This window comes from Lichenostomus cassidix, chromosome 10 (genome assembly GCF_008360975.1).
Source record: "Lichenostomus cassidix isolate B80296 chromosome 10, HeHo_3.0, whole genome shotgun sequence".
NCBI lineage: Eukaryota > Metazoa > Chordata > Aves > Passeriformes > Meliphagidae > Lichenostomus > Lichenostomus cassidix.
In genome coordinates this window covers 1,823,630-1,844,297 of record NC_139491.1, presented here as the reverse complement: position 1 = coordinate 1,844,297, position 20,668 = coordinate 1,823,630, and the positions used below count along the sequence as shown (strand labels likewise).

The window sequence follows — 20,668 nt, the reverse complement described above, 5'->3', positions numbered from 1 at the left end:
AGTTCTTAAAACCTAAATACTTCCTTCTTCCACTCTAGTTCAGTGAGGGTAATGCATCCTTACAATGATATAAAAAGCAAACTCCTTCACACTAGCCTGGATACAGAATTCAAGGTAGTGAAATCCTACAGCTGCACATCAGGCATAAAATAACACTTATTGCCATGAGGTAGTGGCTTCAGTGTCACAAAATTCAATACTGTTTACTATTGGAGGGGATAATTCCTCTTCATCCCACAAAAGGGCAAAACTGTTGTGTAAGGAAAAACAAGACTCTCAGGAGAGGATGAAGCAGAGCCTCAAGCAGAGAGCCTGATCAGTTGAAGGAAGGTCGGGTCTGGCCTTGTAAGAGCCTCATAAAGAATTTCAGGTTTGACTTCTGAAATAGCTTCCATTTTATAAGAAAAATGTGTAAGTAATGCATAAGCAGTTAAAAAAAAAATCCAGTACCCCTGTTCAGACCCAAGAAGGCCTATTAAAAAAACCCAAACAACACAACTTTAATAGGAACTTAACCCATCAACATCCCAGTTAATTCAGTTTGACATAACTTATAAACTATATTCAAAGTAGGTCCAAAATCTCATTAACATTTCCTAAAAAAAACATTGTGGAGGTGGAAAAGATGGCTCAAGTGCAGCTGAAAACCTTTGTTCTGTTCCCTGATGTGTGGGGCTGCTCCTCTGCAGTTTCCAGGGAAGAGTTCTGTCCTTCAGTGATGCCATGGGAAGACTTCCCTGAAGCTTCCAGAGTGCTAAGAGCCAACAACATTTCAGTATCATGACAGTACTTAAAGCTGGGGGGTCTTTTGGGCAAGAAAGGCATTCACAGTGTGAGGAAGTTACTGCTCTTCCCTGGCACTTTCCAATTCTTCATCTCCATCTTCTGTGAGAGCAACCTTGGCTGCAGGAACCTGAGTGTCTTCAGTAAGGTCAGTGGGATCCTGAGCAACTGAGCTGTTAAACTCCTCTTCTGAGTAACTACTGGGGAGCTCTGTTGAGGAAAGAAAAAACATGAGCAAACACTGCTGCTGTGTTTAAGTGATGTTTCCATCACCAGAATGCCAGTCTGTGGCAAAGGCAGCTCAGAAATAACCAGCAAGCTGAGCTCCATTTCACCAAAGCTGTCACAGCTTGGCACAATAACCAGGGAGTTGAACTACAGGAAAACTGTTAAAACCCTCGCTGTTGGCACTGAAATGGGGCTCCTTACCCTGGGGCTGGGACTGGCTGAGGCCCTGCAGCCGCGCCTGCCTCCGCTCCAGGGCCAGCTGCCGGTTCTTCTTCATCCGCTCTTGCTGCTCCTCTGTCAGAGTTGTACCAGGCAGGGCGTTCAGCTCTTCTGCATTGCCAGAGTGGGAATGTACATCTTCAGCAGCTGGGTCCAGTCCATTGCTTCCCCCTTCTTCTTCTGGTCAAAAACGAGGGGTGGCAGGGGGAAGAGGGGCAGAAATCAACATTTTAAACCCATAGAGAACCACTACACAGCAGTTGAGAGAACACTTTGAAAGCATTCCTATGCTCTACATTTTGTGTGGACAGCTGAAGATCATTTCATAATTTAATTTTAATGGGCAGTTTTCTGCCTAGGCCCACATCCCCAATACTCAAAGGACACAAGTACTCAGAGCTCACACACACAAAAATGATCAATGCCTGAGCATAGAAAGGCAAGGTCTGTGTGCTGAGTTAGCAACAGCAGCTGTGCTTGAAGGGTCAAAAGGGACAGGAAATCCAGGCAATCCTTATAAAGGCCAAGTAATTTTCCTCCCAACCCCACTAATGAAACACTGTCCTTTAGAAAGCTGCAGGAGTAGCTACAGGAATTCCAACATTTCAAGGCCAGCTTGGACAGGGCTGATGGAAGGTGTCCCTGACCCTGGCACAGGGTGGAACAGGATGGGTTTTAGGTCCCACCAAACCACTCCAGGATTCTCTGTATCAGAGGTGTGAACATACATATTGAGTACTCAGTCGTGAATTCAGTGTGCTCTATTAGAGATATTTACTCATCTGCCAGCACTGAAATGTGCAAGGTGCAGGCAGTTCAATTAGAAAAACTTCACCCACCCAGAGAGCAGCAGAGCACTCCTAACAGAGAGCCCAAGGCCTCTGCATCACTTTAAGCTTGCAAATAGAAACGCGAGCTGACAAAAGGGTTGTGTTGTTAATACAACACTGCAGCCTGAGTTTTCATTTCACACCTGTGAGATCCCTGCTCCAGTTTATCCCCTGCAGGCTGGCCAGCTGGAGCAGTGCTCTCACTGAGTTCAGAACAGCTCAGCACCACAGTCAAGAGCCCAGTGTATGGAACCATCGCACAGAACATCTGATAGCTCTGCAGACCCTGTCGGCAGGAACCACTCGTGTTGCTGTCCGAGGCTGCTTCTGGCTGCAGGGCAGTTCTCACCAGTGCAGCCAGCAGTGAAGACAGCCACGTGTCACCAAGTGCCCAAAGGTCACCCCACAGCTGAGCCAGCTCATCCCCCAAAACACCGTTCCCAAGCACTGGCTGGGCCAGAGGCTAGGGTTCACATGAAGACAAATGGGACAATGGATAGGTAATGCTCTCAAGAGAGACTGATGGTAAAAGTGCAAAACCCTGCACAAGATCCTTAGGAATGACAATGAAATTCTCTCGTTTCTGCTACCAGAGTTTCTTTCAAACTACTAAGCGCTGAAGTACTGAACAAATAGCATAGAGAGCATACCTTCATTATTTTTGAAGTCTTCATGTAAAATAGGAAGATCAAGTCTAATTCTCTTTAGGCAGGTCTGTAAATCGGAGATTAAAATTGGTGTTTCATCTGCAGCAAGTTTTTATGTCCAACTTTGGGATTATGAGAAAACCACAGCAATTTTATTTTGCACTTTATTACTCTGAAAAAAATACTCCTTTCACTCCATGTCCATTTGACAGACACCTTTAATGCTGTGGATCATCTTCCCAGTCCTTCATCTACCACCCAGCCAGGTGAAGCTGAATTCTTCATCAGTCTTCTTTTGCAGGTTCAAACATCAAAAACCAACCAACCAAAACCCAAAACCCCAACCGCTTCCAGCACTCTTAAGCAACTTATTGTGGTTAAATATGTCCTGAAAATAGTGAAGCCAATTCTCTGAAGTATTAATTCAAATAGAGAAAGGCTGTATCTAAATATAAATACCAAAAATAGCTTTAATTAGAAAGAAATTAATGTAAATAACATTATACTTCTTAGAAGTCTGCACAACCTAAGTCTTCTTTTGCTGCATAATTGATCCCCTAAACCTACCTCTTGCACTATTCCAAACAGAATGAAGGCAAACTGACAGAAACAATTCCTACCTGAACTTCCTTTTTGTTTCCCAAAGACTCCACTCTGTCAATAAAATCTTCAAACTGCAGTTTTGGGAACAGTCTGTGAGCCCAGTGCTCCATATGCTGTATCAGTGTCTTCAGGTCCTCTGCCTAGAGCAGAAAAGATGACACTGAGCTACTAAAAGATGACAAAGTCAGGAGACTGCAGAGGGAAACAGGACAGTAATTCCTGAAAACATGAAGAATCTGCAGCTTGACAGTCTCTGGAAAATGTAAGCAGTGTGAATGTGTGAGTAACCTTTCCTTCCTCCTCCCACAATCCAGTCTAAGTGTAATCTGAGGCTATGAGAACAGCCGTGACACAATTTGCATAACCTGTAAAACACCTGCCAGGCCCTGAAGCATTGCCCTCAAAAATCCAGGGCTGCACCCAGGCTGAAATAAATCCATAGGGCACAGCTGGCATTGATCCTGATGTTCAGAATGCAGATACATCAAAATAAACTGATCTAGGAAAGATTTTTGTACCTTTTGGCATTACTGCCCAGTTTCTCTGTGCCTCCAGTGGTAATGAGATAATTTATAGCGTGAATGTTCTCCATAAACCAGAGAGTCACAGGTGTCCTTGCAAGTATGCCAAGAAAATCATGGAACTGTTTGGAAAAGTCCTTTAAGATCACTAAGAGGAATCATTCCCCCAGCACTGCCCAAGGCCACCACTAAAACATATTTCCAGGTGCCACATCTGCTTTTCTTTTAAATCCCTCCAGGGATGATGACTCCCCAGCACAGGCTGCCCAGGGCTGTGCAACACTCTTGGTGAAGAAATTTCCCATAATAACCAATCTAACCTCATCTGGCATAACTTGAGGCAGTTTCCTCTTGCCCTATGGCTTGTTACTTGGGAGAAGAGACTGACCCTCACCTGTCTACAGCCACTTCTATAGATATGTAAGGGAAAATAAGCTCTGTATGTTTAAGAACATCCAAAACAATGAGAGAAATTGTAGAGAAAATATTTCTTTCTCTTTGCCCAAGTGGTAAGCCACACTTGATCTTTTCAAAACTTTGGGATTCAAAACCCTGCTTCTGTGGATAATATGAGAGTCACAGACATGATATTCTACTTTTAGAGCTGAGGAAAAGGATTTTATTATTAAAATACGGGTTTTCTTAAAGCATTCATGGTTTTTTTTAAATTTGCAGCTCCAAACTCCATCAGGGTTTGTTCAAATACTTCTGTAAAGCTGGGTAAGTACTATCAATTCTCCTTGTATCAGATGGGCAGCACTCTGTCAAATCTAGATTAACCTCCCAAGAAACAAAACAAAAGCTCACCAGGTCTTACCTCGTGTCCTTTACCCTTGAACTTCACATTGTCAAACATATGTCTGAGGGCTGGGAGTCCTCTTTCTGAAATTAACCTGGGAACAGGAAATGGGTGAAGTTATTTGAAACTCACACTTTCTTCTTTCAATTAACAAGGAAAATAAAATAACTAAACAAAGGAAAAAACTCACATTCCTTAAAATAGCCTAAAGGTTGAATTCTTTCTGTTGATTATAAAGAACTTACACCAGTTTTAGAGGTATCCTAATCATTCTCCCACAGCCCTACACCAAACTCATCACACAAAGAAATATTCCGTATAAAGTTACCTCTGGGCATCTAATCTAGGCCTTGGTCTTTTAACTGCTTTCTGTGTGGCCACAGCAGAATCCTTTGTTTGGGACTGCTGGTTTCCATCGGGATCTGGGGAAGAAAACAGCATAGTTTAAGTATTCAATGCAATTCCCATCACCTAGAATTGTATTGTGAACATTTTAAGTATCTACTTGTATTCCTGATATGTGCATCCAACACTTCTCTCTTCTAAAGTCACAAAGTGTAACTATAGGTCATTGCTGTATAATTATCTCTACCAACATTTTGTCAGGAGAACTTGAATTTTATAAAGATTCCTTTGTGCACATACTTCCATGGAATCTACAAAAAAAAACTTTTCCCACAAGCCGGAAAGCACTGCACGATTAACAATTTAAATTCACAGTTTGTTTTGTGCCCGTTTTTATGCAGTGAACTCAACATAGTGAAGTTCACACCGCTAATTTGAATTGCCCAGCATTAAAATGGGATTTTTAGGGGTCATGGATGTTCACCTCCATTAGCCTGAGCCCATTCGGAATCGTCTCTTCCAGGAGAGGCAGGAGGTGGCAGAGGTGGGAATGTTTCGTCTTCTGTGTTCTCATAATCAGGAAGATCAAACAAGTTGTTCTCTAAAGGATCTAGCATTGCCACAAAGCCTTTCTTCCCCTCCTGCAGAAAACACCAAAAGCATTTAAAGAAAAGCAGCGAGGCTGCCACAGAGGCAGATAAATGTCAATTATTTATAGTATTTACAGCTTTTTCAGAAAAAGATTTGCCAAGCAGATCATCAAACAAACTAAAGAGCAGATACCACCCAGAGGATAACACAACGCAGCCTCGCTGAACCGAACAAAATAAGGGTTTGTCATGTTTCAACTCGTCAAAGTTACTTGGGAGTGGCAGGAATAAACCCAAATCAGTGGATTTCTGACCACAGCGCTCATCCCGGAGCCGTGTGCCGCTCACACCCTGAGGCAAAGGGTGGGGGGGTGCATTTCCCCCGATGTACAGCTCACCCACTTGGAAACGCGGTCTGGAAGAGGATTCCCCTTGTCCGGCTCCTCAAGCGAGGCTGACTCCCGAGGCCGGGCGGAGCGGGGTGAGGCAGGGCTGTGTTTGGGGCTCTCTTTGGGAAGCTCTTCCCGAGCAGCTCCGGCCGTGAGGGAGCGCGGGGCGCCTCAGGGGGCGGGGCCACCCCCGCGCGCCGCAAGTCCCGCGAGAGCCACGCGTCTCGCGAGCTCCCCGAGGCGGCGGCTCAGGGCTTTTGGCGCCAAAAGGCAGTGGGCGGGGCGGGGCGCTGAGGCGATCTGAGGGCTGGGGTGTGGAGTTCGGGAATGGTCAGGGAGGGTGGGGACATTACAGATCTAATTACACCCTCCTGCCCTGGGCAAGGACACCTTCCACTACCATAGGTTGCTCCTCTCACTTCACAGGATCACAGAATCCGTGAGGTTGGAAAAGACCTCCAAGACCATCGAGTCCACCCTGTGCCCGATCCCCACCCTGTCACCAGCCCAGAGCGCAGTGCCACAGCCAGGCCTTCCTTGGACACCTGCAGGGATGGACACTGCAAACCTCCCTGGGCAGCTGCTGCCAGTGCCTGACCACCCCTTCTGTGAGGAAACTCTTGCTGATGTCCAGCCTGAACCTCCTGTGGCACAGCTTGAGACGACGTCCTCATCCTGTCCCTGTTCATGTCCCCCGGCTCCATCCTCCTGTCAGCAGTTGTGCAGAGCCAGAATGTCCCCCTGAGCCTCCTTTGCTCCAGGCTGATCCCCTTCCCCAGCTCCCTCAGCCGCTCTCCAGACCCTTTCCCAGCTCCCTTCCCTGGGCACTCTCCAGCCGCTCCATGTCCTTGTGAACTGAGGGACCCAGAGCAGCACAGCTCTCGAGGAGCCTCACCAGTGCCCTGGGGCAGAATCGCTGCTCTGTCCCTGAGGCCACACTATTCACTATTCACCACTCCCGATCCAGGTCACAGCGCCTGGACTCTCACCGTCTGTCTCGGAGGAAAGGAGCAGCACAGGGAGCCATCGCAAGCTCTTCACACAGAGCCTCCTGGTAATTTAAAACGGAACAGTTTGCATTTGTCCAGGCTGGATAAATATGCCGAACCCTCAGAGGTTTGGCAGCTGTGCACAGAAAATGCCATGTAAGGATTTGGGCTGCAGGAGCAACAGGAGAGCTTCCAGGCTCCTGTCTCCAGTGCAGTTAGAGCTGTAAATTGTTCTCATATTTTTACAGCTCCGTCCATAGAAGTGTATCTGACTTAAATCACAGTCTCTTCGTTTAAACAAAACGATATAAATTAATGTAAAATATTAATCCATTAAAGGAATTGGTTTTCCCTTAATTCTCTATAAATTCAAATTTGACATACAATATTTCTGTTAATTTAATGTATTCCTTCTAAAAACAAAATCAATTGCAGTTACTTTCTGGTTAAAATTATTTTAACAGTTAATGTTTAAAATGTGTATTCCCAATTGCGGCAGCATCTTTTATAGTCAAGAATACATTAAATACAGGGAGAACACACTAACAGGTTTTTTAGCATTTAATCCATTTATCTTAACTTTTTAGATATGGCCAATTTCTTCAATCGATTGAGGGAGCTGAAGTATGAAAATTAATGCAGAGATTTAATAATAATCATAGATCAAGGGCTGCTAATTTCCAGCACAAAATATTGTAATTGTGTCATATAAAATTACTGAAAATCAAATATCTACATGATGAGCTCTTTGCATTGAAAATAATAGTCACTCTTTATACTAAAAAATCCTTACAAACAAAACAAAGCAGAAGATCACTTACAGTCTCTGCAGAGGATACAGTGTTATAAGACACACCATATTTATGCAGCTTTGATTAATCAATATTTTTGAAGAGTGTTTAATTAGAATCTGGACTTGATGACTGAGGTGGTTCTTTCCAGTCTTATGTTCCTAATTAAATAAAAAGCAAATGCTGGCAGGCATTGATTATTGGTTTTTCCTCAGGAAATGAATAACCAGCCCCATGCTGCTAAAATAATAAGTCAGGAAAAAACAAACAAAAAACCTCCCACAGGTGGTCTCTATTCTAGAAAACACTTCTGGTTTCTAGTTTAGGTGAAAAGAAAATCTTACTGCTTGTTTCTGTTTGATTACTGTAATTTCATTAGAAAAACTGCAGAAAATTAGTACCTTATTTTATATTTCAGTCTCATTTCCTGCTTTGTTACACGTAATATACAGCAAAGCAAATCTGTCAAATGGATAATTGCTGCTTCCACGCTTGAAGGGGTTTATTCCTAAGGGAGCAGCATCTGCTCTGCAAAAAAACCTTCAAATATTACGTTGGCAAAGCTGTTCCTGCAATAAACCCTCAGCACAACTGCTCCCATTGTATCTGCATTAGTGGGAAGTCATATCTTAAGGATTAAGCAAATTTCAGCTATTTGTGATTTATACTTCTTTATATTTATACCTTGCTAATCTAAATTTTATATTAGGCAGCCACCCCAAACATTGATTTCTAAGCTTTTAGCACTTAAGCTGCGTTGTGATCTACAGTGCTCTTTTAAATCCCTGTTTCTTGAGCAAACAAGGTGTGCAAGGCAAGCTGAGCTCTCCGAGAGTCAAGCTGTCTGTCAGATCCCTTCGAATAATTTTTGATCCTCTTGGCCAATTTCATTCAAATTCGATCCAGACTTCTCAAATTCCATTGCTTTGTGGGACTAATTCTTTCCTTAACTTGCTTTGCTAACCACTAAATAGATTAAGAAGTATTAAGTCTTGCAAATAGAAGTTTGTGTGCCTATGTTTTGGCAGCAAAATAGTCAGCTTTATGTGGCAATGAAGTCTGAAAAGTTGGCTTAATTTAGATGCAATTGATCTACATAGTAATTGTGGTTTTCTTTTCATGCAAGAAATTAGACAAAATTTTGGTTTCTATAAGGGGAAAAAAGTGGTAATGAAGACAAGCTTCTTTGTTCCACTTCTATTTACAGAGACAAATTATTTCTATTTTTCCAAGCAGTGGTGGAATCAATAAATCAGAAAGTCTCCCTGCTCAGAAGCCTCTTGCTGAAATTACAGTGCCTTCTATTTTTTATTCATCTTTTCCTCTGTGATTCACCCCCAGATACACCTGTTTGTAAAGCAAAACACAATTCCTTCCATGGAGAATATTCAAATTCCCAAAACACGTGTTCTCTTTTGGCTGGGGAAATGTACTTAATTTTTAGTTAGAAATGCCCTGAAGTTAAACCTATTTGTTTTACAGACAACAGTATAGAAATTATTTCTGCAGTGCCATTAATCCGTATGCCTATGAGTTTATTTCTAGATACAGTCAGTCAAAAATATCTTTGGTTTTTGTGCAATAGGTCAAGGGGATTTTAAAAGAAATTAATGAAATCAGTGATTCCACAGTCCAGTGTTCTCAGTGCAAGGATAAAGCGCTCCAGAGGAGGGAGCTGTCCCTTAATATCTGGCATTGGATGGAGGGAATATGTCTTTAATGGCAAAGCTGTGAAAAAAAATTTAATCTTTAGAAATGAGTGAGATGATAGGAACTACTTAGCATTTTTGCATTATATATGGGGAAGTTTGTTAATAATTTCAGTTTCTGTAAAAAAATTAATGATTACTTTGATTCAAATCTAATTTTACTTTTGCAAACCACAAAAAATTTAAAACATACAGATTTCAGGCTGGTTCTTTATACAAAGTGTTTGCAGTATAAATTTTGCCATGAAATTTACTCTGCACTTTTAAAATTTCTGTCTGAATCAACTCACTGGCATCTAAAACCTGTCCCCAGCTGGAAAGATTTTATTGATTCAAGTGGTGCATTCATAGGTCTTGTATATGAAAAAGACCATTAGGGTATCTCAGGAAAAAGTGGAGCTTTTTCCTGAGCCAAATAAACTGGTTTTTCACTCTTTTACCAGTACCTTAGTGCTGAGTTACTCGGTGCTGCTTCACTTCTAGGCTCACACATGTCTGTGAGAGCTTTCATTTACCCACTTAAGCACATTTATGAGTAACTGCAGAGTCTTTTCTGCTCGATGTGTCACGTTTGTTGACAGATGGAGCACTGTGTGGTACAGAAATGTACAGCAACAACTGAAAGAATTTCTCAGCTGTGTCAGAAATCAGAAGAAATCCGTAAGCCTTTCTCAATGTGTAACTCCTACAGGACTTAAAAGAGTTTTCAGCTGACTTCTGCTGGATTCAGACAATGAGAAATTAATCTCATAAAGCAACTCCAACTTTAGCAAAGTTCTTTACAGATCTCAGCAGTAGAGGCAGGATTATAATGTCACTCTGCTCACAGAAGTCAAACGCACGGAACTCCTTTTATCTCCTGAATCTTATCATGCTATTAGTATATGTGTTGTAGTTAACTGCACATGTATGTCCAGATAGGCTTTGTTATCCAAATAGGGTCACTGGTGGTGCTTTAACATTCCGTATCCTGCAAGATCCCCAGCTAAACAACAGAATCTTTACATTTAAATTCTCCCTATTGGAAAGAGAACTGGTATGGAGGAACACACACTAGTGGCTGTAGCAAGGATATATACTGGTCTCAAAGCAATTTTGCTGCTCCAGAAGAGCCCACTGGAGCAGGGACACGCCGTTGTCCTGCCGAGGGTGACATGCCCGCTGGCCCGTGAGTGAGGCAGCCCTGGCTGCTGCAGGCCGCACGTGTCCTGGGCTGAGTGACCAGCGCAGTGCCAGCTGCCCAGGTCCAGCCGGGCTGTCACAGGACACCATTGTCCTCCTGTTTGCTGTGCGTCTCCGCTGCGATCCCTCTGCTCCCGCTGCTTACAGCACTGCACTTCGCACGTACTTTAGCATTAAAAGGCAGACTTTTTATTTAAAAAGAAGTCCTTTATCGATTTGTGGAAGTAAATTGATGTCAAAGCAAGGCTCTGTTTAAGTCATCATAGAACAGGCTGGATTGGAAGAGACCTTAAAGCTCGTCCCATTCCATCCCGGCCATGGCAGGGACACCTTCAACTACCCCAGCCTGTTCCAAGCCCTGTCCTACCCGGCTTTGCACACTTCCAGGGACCCAGGGGCAGCCACAGCTTCTCTGGGCCCCTGTGCCAGTGCCTCCCCAGGCGGAGAGGGCACGATTATTGCCGGTGTCGCCGCTGCTCCGCGGACAGGGCTCGCTCAGGCTGGTCAGGGCAGAGCGCTGTGAGGGCAGAGCCTCCCCGCGGCCTCGCTCCCCGCCCTGCGCGTGCGCGCGCTCCCCGCACATGCGCGCGGTGGGTGCGGGCGGCGCGCGCCGGCGCGGTCCCGGCCGGGCACATCCCGATCCCGGGCAGTGCCCGCCGGAGCTCGGAGCGCTCGGAGCGCTCGGAGCGCGGTCCCGCAGCCGCACGGTCACCGCCCGCAGCCCGCGGGGGCACCGCCCGACAGGGGATCACCCCCCCGAGTTTGCCGCGCCGCAGGAAGTCCCGCGGACCTGTCCGAAGTGGGGCCGCGGCCGCTCCGTCCGCTCCCCTGCGCGCCGTGTGCGGGCGAAGATGCCGAAGAAGAAGCCCGGGCCGATCCAGCTGAACCCCGCTCCGGATGGCTCCGCCGTGAACGGGACCAGCTCTGCAGAGTGAGTGCAGCCGGGGCGGGCTGCGGGCCGGGCGCTGTCCGCGGGGTGCGGTGCTCCCCAGCCGTGCTGCCCCTCGCCCGGCCCGGCTGCCACAGCATCGCGGGCAGGGATTGCTGGGGAGCAGGAGTTCCTGGGGAGCTGGCACCCCGAGGGTGGGACATCCTCCGAGTCTCCTCCGCGGAACGAGCGCATGGTGCCTTCGGCAATAAACAAACTTCTGTCACATACGCGAGGCAGAAAAACCCGGGCAAAAAATAGGGGGAAACTTGTATAACTACTTTCTCGTAATCCGTAATGGTGTCTGCTGGTTTCTTAGCTTATATAATTATCTAGTAATGCCAAATTACATGTTTCCGACGACATATTTCATCAACCTGTGTGTGGGAGAATTTATACTGGATCCCACAGATTTGTAGAAAAGGTGTTTTGCTTTGTTTTGCCTCGTCCTTGGCTTTAACCCAAACACTCGTTAGTTTGAGTAAATCTGTTTTTCACTAATTGACATGTTGTGCTGGGTACGGCAGGGAGTGTGTGTGCAGAAACAGCTTCGGAGCTCCTCTGTGTGCAACACAAACATGACACTGTAAATGTGGGAAGGGCTGAGCTAACCACGGGGACACTTCTGGGGGAAAAAATACCGAATATTGCATGGCTGCATGTTGCTGGTGAAGCCTCTGTTGCACGTTGCTCACGGATGTGGGTGAGCAGGGTGGCCTCGGTCAGGCAGACCCAACGGCAGCACCTCGAAGTGATGAAATGTTACAGAAGGTTTTCATTTGAGGTTCGTGGTCAGTGTTCACACCTTGATTTTTAGGCTGAGGTGTTGGGCTGGCCCTTCAGCGAGCCTTGAAACAAAGGTGTGTCTTGGAGGAGCAGATTCCTGCCCCTGTATGGTCAGGTCGGTGCTCTGTGGGAGATGTAAGCTGAGCTGGATGTGCTGCTGTACCACGGTGACAGAGAGGATGTGAGGCAGGCTTGCAGTGACATGTGCAGGTCTTGGGCTTTAAAGTGCTCTGTATTCATCAGTGCCATGTTTTCAGACAGGCTCAGATGTCGTTTAACAACCCAAACACCTAAAAAAAATCAATCAACCAAAACCAACTCAACCACAAAAGAAATGTAACCCCAAAACCAAGCAAATACCTCCCAAAAAATAAAAAATTTAGCATCTAGCAGCTCCAGCTGTGACATTTCTAGCAAACTCTTTTGATGATTAACTGAGAGATGAGCTGTTTAAAAACTGTTCTTTGGCAGGAGTTACTGATTGTATCTAAGCATTATGATCTGAATATTACACAGCTTTTGTTCTGGATTGACAGAGGGAAAATACTGGGTTTTTATATGTGCTTGGGTAGCACTTTCCAGTCGATTTTCTCAAGGCAGCTGGGAATATGTTGATTTAGTCTTCAGGGATCTCTTTGCATTTTAGTCTTGTTCTACAGAATAAATCTGATATACCAATTACTTGCTGCTTGTAGTACCTGATGTAAATCACCTCGCTCCCAATACACTCCATATCATATCTCTTCCCTCAAGAAGTGTCATTAATTTTAAATTGCTTTTACGTGTCTGGTACTCATTTACTTGTTGGAAGCCTTTGGAGACTCCTGGGAGTGTTGAGTCTTTTTTGCACTGGTGAACTGCCTTGCTTAATTTTCTGCTCTGTGTGTTGATTTGTCCCCCAGACTTCTGATCTTTGTCACACACAAGACCTTGTGCCCAGCTTTTGCCAGGCTTAGAGGTGTCCAGTATTTTTAAAAGAAGTAGCTTAGTGAAAGTAAATTCAGCAACCAGTTGTCCTATATACAGCTAGGATTAATTAATCATGGAAATATCCCCTCATCCTGCTAATTTTAAGCCCTCGTTGTGAAAGATTTCAAATAGCAAAGAACAGTTGCATCAGAATTTGGAAATGTTTTTGGAATCAGATCGAAAACAGTTTTGTTTTTCATTTCCTTGATCTGTAAGGTTGTTTATTTTTCTCCCCTCTCCTGCCCTGTGTTTTTTCCCCCTTTGGTCACTGCCTGAATTCCTCAGTAAGGTGTTTGTGAGGCTGTTGTGCATCGCCAGGCGTTCCAAGTATGCCGTGCATCCCCGCACTACCATATTAACACTTTCTACAGCTCTGAGCCTGCTAGCATGGAATTTTGGCTATGTGAGGCTCCAGTTACTGGTTACATACACAAACCTGTCCTCCTGCAAATGCCCCCCTGCTCTTCAGAGATGGCAAAGAATGGAAGGAGCTCAAATGACTTGGCAGGGTAAAAGGAAGATTCCGAGCGGGGCGATGAGATTCCTGTCTGTAAGTGCATGAAGGACCCAAACATCCAGGAGGAAGGAAGTTATTCAGGCCCAAAGGCGATTTTGGCACAAACCCAAACGGATGTGCAGTGGCCGTGGGGAGCTGTGTGCTGGAATTCTGAGACTTTCTCTCTGTCAGAGGGGGAAGGTTCTGCAACTTGTTAATGCTTTTGGGAATGAGTGCTTCTGATACCGTGACTTCCTGGCAGAAAGGAAGGGGAAAGGGAGGAAATGAAAGAAGGGGCTGGATGATTCAGGATGTCCTGCTTTGCATTTGTGTCCTGTCCTCTGTCTTCATCCTTATTTGGTGTTGGGAACTTATTGACTGGAGTGAGGGAGAGCTTATAGCATGTGGTGTAGGGCTTTGAGAGTGTGCAGGAGGCCTGGGTCTCATGTGCATGACTCTTTTCTTTCCTCTCCTTTTCTCTTTTTTATCCATTTTTCTCTTTTTTTTTTTTTTTCCCGGCAAAGTAGTACAAAGGGGAGTTAGGGCACTTCCAGTTTAAATACATATCCCAAATATTTCAATGAAAGTTTCACAATGTTGCTCTGTGACAGCAGATTTTGTTACTTGTAGCAATTACCTAACCACAACATCCTGTGCGAATCATTTTTCTCTGGGGCCTTCCCAAAGCCTGGCTCTACCCTGTTGGACAATAGAGACAACTTCATGAAAGGTTTTCCTGTGCCCTGAGCTTCACTTCTGTTTTTGACACTTCCCGTGGTTGAATCTTTCTGCTGCTCTGAGCTCTGTGTGCTTCAGCTCCTCAGACTGAAACCAGGATGACATTGGCCAGCTGCAGCTTTAATTTCATTCTGCTGCCTCTGGAGCTGCACAGATGTAATTGTGCAAAGCTTCTGCAGAGGAGAGAGGGAAAAAAACCCAACCAACCAAACCTGAATGAAAATTAATAGAAGGAAAACTCTTTTGGCTGAGTGTTGTGGGAGAGTTTGGTGTATTAAAGGCCAAAAGAAACAAGAAGAAATCTCCCATTTATGTATTTATGTTCCTTTCAGATTTCTGACTCCCCGTTGCTTTGGATATCTGACAGTTGTCAGCCAATTTTTGTTTCTCTAAAGCCAACCAGGGCCCAGAACATGAAGTAGAAACTCTGGAAAGAGGCAGGTTTTGAGATAATGCCACTTTCTGGATTTCAGCAAGTTTTTTGTTCACGTGAAAAGAAAGGTATTTCATGGCATTCTTCCGTTGCATCTAAAAAGAAAAAACCTGGGGAGAAGGGTCAGACTAACTGCTCTAAAGCCTTACTTTTTATCTTGTCTCACTAAATCAAAACAACTTGCCCAATTCTGGTGTTAAACCTTCCAAAAGTGCCTGGGATTTGATTAAATACAAAAGCTAAAAGAATTTTTTTTTAAATTGAGTGCCACTGACTTTTACGTATTTTATGAGCTTTGACATGATGGGTTTGAAAAGTGGGGTTTTTTTTTTTCCTTTTCAAAATATAAGTGTCTATGTGTTTTAGCAATGCCTGATATCTCCCGAATCAAGGCTGAGCTGTGATCTCTGCAAATCTCAGGTGTGAAGCAGCAGCTACAATAGGAGGTTTATGTTTAATTAGACAAAAATGTAAGCAAAAAGAGTAGACAACAGAATTTGCATCCTCTCTGAATGTGCTGAAAAGAAATGGGTCCTTGAGAGGAATTTAAAATGCTGTCCATAGGTCTTTACCACCTTAGGAACTGAATTTTTTTTTAGAAAGGGAAGAAAATCCAAAGCCAACTGTAAATGGAGCCAGGTCATTAGACACAATGTGGTTTTTTTGGGGGGGTTTGCTTTTTAAAGCCTTAATTGTAGTAAATATGTGCCTTAAATCTATTCAAGCCTGAGAGTAATTTTGTAAAAATGGGTGACTGCAAATTCCAGTCATACTTTGAGTATTAATTTGTCAACCTTTTCTTGTTGTTGCTGTTTATTCTGGTTAAATTGCACTTAAGAAAGTTCCTGAATGGCTGGTAGGACCTCTGAGTGCAATTCCCTGAGTTTGCTTAGCAAAGAAAAGCTTGGGGATTATAAATTATCATTTTATATTACGATTTGCAAACTAAACAATTGCTTACTTACTGTGCATCTTGCAATTTTCACGTTTTTCAGTATCTTCCTCAAGGGAGCTTCAATTTGGGTTTTTTAGGAGTAGAAGGGCAGCTTGTGTCCCATCAGAGGTGTGGAGTTGTGGTGCTTCTGGTTTGGGTTTTTGGGCTGTAAGTTCCCTTTGTGGGCTCTTTCCCAGTGGATCCTGTTCCAAGAGGATTTGTCCTCCATGGAGTAGATTTTTGTCAGTTTTCTTGGATGTGAGATTAGATAAAAGGAAAGGAAGATTTTCAGAATTGTTCACTTGAATGCTTGCAGGGTCATTTCTGCCTTGCTTCGGGGGGGTATTTTTTATTTGTTTTTTTTTTTCCCTTTGGAATTCCTTGGACTTCAGGGGAGCTTTGTGCCTCTGTGCACTGTTCTGGAAGATTAGACCCTGGAATTTTATGACTGATCTGGTTGGATTGCAGTTGCATTCAATATACATGTAGAATTACTGCAAGCTTGTAAATATTAAAAAAAAAGAGAAACTTTTTTTCTTTTTTAATCCCCTACTAATGAAGGATTAATCAAGGCTCCAAATACACGTGATACCAGAGAGTGCATTTTAGATTAAAATATATTCATGCATAGCTTTCTCTTGTAATGTGCTTGTGCCTGGCACAGTCCTTCACTGAATTAGAAATGCCATTTTAATGTTACTTAAGTACACTAATAGCACACGTGATCTGTTATAATAAAATAATGAAAAGTCAGAGCCTGCAGCACCTCACGGACTTCTCCCATTATTTCATGTGCTGAAAAATATTATGACTAAGTGTACACCACTAGGACAGAAATGAATGCAAGGGGCACATTGACCTGTGCAGCTCTTGCTGGCTGTAGGCAGCTTTTTGTTGACAATTATGATTGTAGGAAAGATTTTAAGACATTTAATGCTGTCTTGTTATGTTCTGACAGTCAGATTTAAGCATAAGGATGGCAATGGAGGAACACTTTAGTTTGGATGAGGTGTGTTTCTTTCAAAAAGCTGAAATGTTTTAGGGGAATTAAATAACTGCGTGTAAAAATAAATGTTGCTGAGGAAATGTGAGGAGGATAAGTGGTGAGGGAAGTGCAGCTGTACTCATGGATCCAGCTGCTTTTCTTGTGCTTTAGACTGAGTCTGCAGACAGTCACAGAGGTGTGATTTCACAACAAAGCTTGTGCAAGATCCTGCTCCTTCTGCAGATGTCTCTTCTCTCCCAGCTGTGCCCAGTGCTGCTGCTCTGGCTGACAACTCACCCACCAGAGGAGTTCTCAGAGCTCTGTCCACCAGCACAGGGTCAGTTTAGCCAGGGAAATAATCCCATTGAAAATGTGCAGGATTTGTAGTTAATTTGTAAATGGTTCACTTGGGAATGAGTGGTTTGGGGCAGGATGAGAGCATCACCTCCTCTGGCAGGAGCTCAGCCTTGGCAGGATGGAGTGACAGAGCAGGGAGCCCGAGAGGGACTGCTCAGAGATGTGCAATTCAGTCATTACAGCCATTCCTGAGGAGCACATCTTTTAATTAAGTCATCTCAGGGCTCTGTCTTAAAAGGAACAAATTACCTGTGAGACCTACCAGTGGTATCTAGTAACCAAAAAAGGGATTGAGAGGGTCTAGGTAAACCCAGCATGTAGCTGAATTGTTTATTGATATTACAACAATGCTGCTGTTGTTAACCCAGAAAAAGGGGTTTTGCTTTATCTCTAGCTTAAAAAAACCCCAAAAAGAAAATTGTGGGGGATTTACATGAGGCAGGAAATACATCAGCCAGTTTTTAGAGTGGATTTTGATTATGTATTTAATTGTATACAGGAGAAACGTTCTGAAGTGAACAGAGGAAGGAATTTTCCGTTCTGTATGATAAACTTTTCCATCTTACCTTTAGGTAGTTTGTTCCCTTTCAATTATTAAGTTCTAAATATTCCAGTAAGAAAGTTCCTCCCCCTTTTTGCCTGCATCACCCTTTTTTACAGCTGCATTTGTTATCCCACCATTGCCCTGGGGGTTGACTGGGCTGTGTAAAGTGTGCAAATTCCACTGCCAAAACACGAGAATGTCTCCTGGAGAAAGCATTGTGAGCTGGCAACACTGAATTTTTAGGGATCTTAGGTTCTTCCTTCCAAAGACTTCTTAATTTTTCTGTTTGTTTGTTGTTTTTGAGGAAGCAGTGGATTTCTCTTTCTAAACACTCGTGTTGCTAGAGATTAGTAATCAGACGATTCCTGCCTTTAATACACATTCAGAATTACTCAGACAAAATCGTGGTTACACTTTGGAACAGAAGTTCAAGGCTTCCTGCCCACGGCAAGGGAACAACTGGGGAAGTCTCATTCCGTGAGCTCATTCAGCATCTCTTGGCAAACATCTGTTGAGGATGATTGTCATCCTGAGTCTTGTCTGAGCAGGAGGAGAGTGGATTCCAGCAGAGCTTCTCCCTGCTGAAGCTCAGGACAGGATCTTCACCTGCATCCAGCAGCAGCAAGTACCAACTGGTGTCCCTGACTGGGGATGCAGAAGCAGTAAGGATGGAAGCAGATTGTTTTACTTTGCATCCTGAGCACTAGGATGGAGATATTCCAACAGTGTGGGATTCTTTGGATGAACAAGTACCTTCTGTAAACCTTATGGGTTTTTAAAACAAACCCTTGAAACTTCCTGGCAGCTCTTCTGTCTTTCTTGCAGGGTTTTGTACAGCTCAGCATTGTTCTCTGCTTTTCCAGAACTTTTTTCAGTGTGGTGGGAAGATGAGTCAGCAGATTGCAGAATACATTCTTTTGGGGAAAAAATGTTCTCTTTGCATATACATCTGTGTGCACTTCCATGTGAATATTACTGTATGTATTGGTACAGAATATTCATATATTGAGTAAAAGTTATTAATTTCTTTTGCTAGATGGTCGTGCTGACAAATGTTCTGTGTTATGCAATCCATCAATTTGAAATACAGGCAAACCTTCCATCCCTGCCTTTCTCAGAATCCCAGTTATAGGGGTTTTTGTCTGTTTTCAGACAATTTCTGGCACTTTCCTCTCCCAGTCCCTGGTGTGGTAACTGTGGGTCTGGATGGAGTTTTTTCCTGCTGTGCTCCAGGCTCAGCCCTTGCACAGAGGAGTCTCAATTCTAATCCTGGTCTGTTCATGGGCCTTGTAAACTGATCCTGTAACTTCATCTTTTTTATTATTGTAGTGTCCCTCAAGGGCTGTGTCACTTCCACATGAGAGAGTCGGGGAGATACTGTTACTGTAACTATTGCATGTATTTAGCCTTTGTTTTTGTTGTATTTAACTTGTACTTCAGAGACGTAAAACAATGGAAAATGCAGGACTTTGGTAAAAATGTGTGTCAGATGATGGTCAGAATTTATAGTTCTGTGTTGTACTTTAAATACCCAATCAGTAAGTTCATTTTTCTGTCCACAAGGAAGTGTTGATTGCCCTTATGTAGTCAGGAAAAATCAGTGGTGCATGCACAGACATACGAAAACTCATGCCTTTCAGCCTTAGAAAAATGAGAATTTGCATTGAATTAGGGTAGCAGGACACTCTTTTGGACAGTGCAATGCTTCTCTAATAGTTTTATTTTGCATGCCTTTTACTGAGAAATAGATTTTAACCAGGTGTCTGCTTCTTCCTGGGAATTTTTTTTTTATTCCTGGCAATGTTAAAGCTCACTCTGTGCCCTGCTATGGCACTGCAATGTGGCAGTGAATGATGTGTTAGATATTAGGAAAAATTTCTTTGCTATGAGAGTGGTGAGGGCCTGGCAAAGGTGTCCAGAGAAGCTTGGCTGCCCCTGGATCCCTGGAAGTGTCCCAGGCCAGGTTGGACAGGGCTTGGAGCAACCTGGGATAGTGGAAGGTGTCCCTGCATGGCAGGGAGTGGAACAGGATGGGGATGAGTTTTAAGAAAGTCTGTGATGTTCAGATGTTAAAATTCACCTAGAAATCCCACCTAAGTGCAAGGGTAATTTTTTTAAGATCCTCTAACACGTTGCAAGGATTGAAAATAAGCAGAGGTTGAAAACCAGTGTGTTTTTCCCAAACAGGCTCCTTTGCATTTATAGGGAATCTGGATCTTTTTGAGTTGCTGTTCTGACTGCAAGTTTTATGAGGCTGCACTGGAGTTAGCCCAGCCAGACACCTGTGCTGTAAACTGGGAGACTTCTGGAATTACATTTATCTTCCATGTTATTCTGTGAGCTGCTCTTTGTTAAAGGAAAATACGAATTTGTCTTGTTGCCCAGGTTTGGCAGAGTCACGCAACATAGTAGTCTGTCTTCTGAAAACCACAGAATGTCTTCATGTTCCTAATACTTAATTTCAGCTCCCTGATTGAGGTTGTTCATGGAAATGATGTAGTGAACTGCCTACTTTCTTCTCTAAATTGACAGTTGTGTGGGCTTGGGGAAAGCATTAATGTCACTGTTCTGGAAAACAACCCCCAAGCTTGTATCCTCATGCGACAGGAGATCTGAAAGTGAAAGTACTTCTTGATGCTTTCACTCATGCTAATTGTTCAGCTTGCAACACTGATAGTAGTGCCTTTGAACAGATATTTGACAAATTACTGGTAAAGGCTCCAAGACTTTTTCTTTTTCCCCTGCCACGTTTTTTTCTTCTCTCTCTGAAGGAGACTTTAGAGTTGAGTAACAGCTTTATTGTAGCCTTTAGGGTTGAGTGTGTGATTAACTTTGCACTAACATGAATTACAAAAAAAGCTCCCAGGGATTTG

The 20,668-nt window shown here is 43.7% G+C and overlaps 2 protein-coding genes and 1 non-coding gene across 5 annotated transcripts in view; 1 reads left to right on the top strand and 2 right to left on the bottom strand.

Annotated features, from left to right (window-relative positions):
• Window positions 1-364: 364 nt before the first annotated feature.
• TIPIN (TIMELESS interacting protein) lies at window positions 365-6,066 on the bottom strand. 3 transcript variants are annotated; one of them, XM_085070262.1, is made up of 8 exons: window positions 5,964-6,066; window positions 5,460-5,616; window positions 4,959-5,052; window positions 4,649-4,724; window positions 3,328-3,450; window positions 2,711-2,774; window positions 1,213-1,410; window positions 365-993 (listed from the first exon to the last, which is right to left on the bottom strand). In XM_085070262.1, exons 2-8 carry the CDS (start codon window positions 5,590-5,592, stop codon window positions 842-844), a joined length of 840 nt encoding a protein of 279 aa, XP_084926388.1. In that variant the 5' UTR covers window positions 5,593-5,616; window positions 5,964-6,066; the 3' UTR covers window positions 365-841. The 3 variants fall into 3 exon arrangements, with proteins under 3 accessions (XP_084926388.1, XP_084926386.1, XP_084926387.1); XM_085070260.1 differs by having other exon boundaries at window positions 5,968-6,047; XM_085070261.1 differs by having other exon boundaries at window positions 1,213-1,407; window positions 5,968-6,047.
• On the bottom strand, window positions 2,302-2,437 carry LOC146432544 (small Cajal body-specific RNA 14). The gene has a single exon (XR_014854387.1).
• Window positions 6,067-11,223: 5,157 nt separating the features above from the next.
• MAP2K1 (mitogen-activated protein kinase kinase 1) overlaps window positions 11,224-20,668 on the top strand; it is a 31,459-nt gene continuing 22,014 nt past the window's right edge. The window contains exon 1 of the mRNA XM_085070258.1: window positions 11,224-11,556. Coding sequence (XP_084926384.1) covers window positions 11,477-11,556 — 80 coding nt within the window. The 5' untranslated portion in view covers window positions 11,224-11,476. The remainder of the gene's footprint in view (window positions 11,557-20,668) is intronic.

Coding starts and splice junctions, on each gene's coding strand:
- TIPIN (XM_085070262.1), bottom strand. CDS start 5,592: ATGCTAGATCCTTTAGAGAACAACTTGTTTGATCTTCCTGATTATGAG. Junction 5,053..5,459: donor ATGGGCTCAGGCTAATGGAG/GTGAACATCCAT, acceptor TTTCTTCCCCAG/ATCCCGATGGAAACCAGCAG. Junction 4,725..4,958: donor CCTAGATTAGATGCCCAGAG/GTAACTTTATAC, acceptor TCCTGTTCCCAG/GTTAATTTCAGAAAGAGGAC.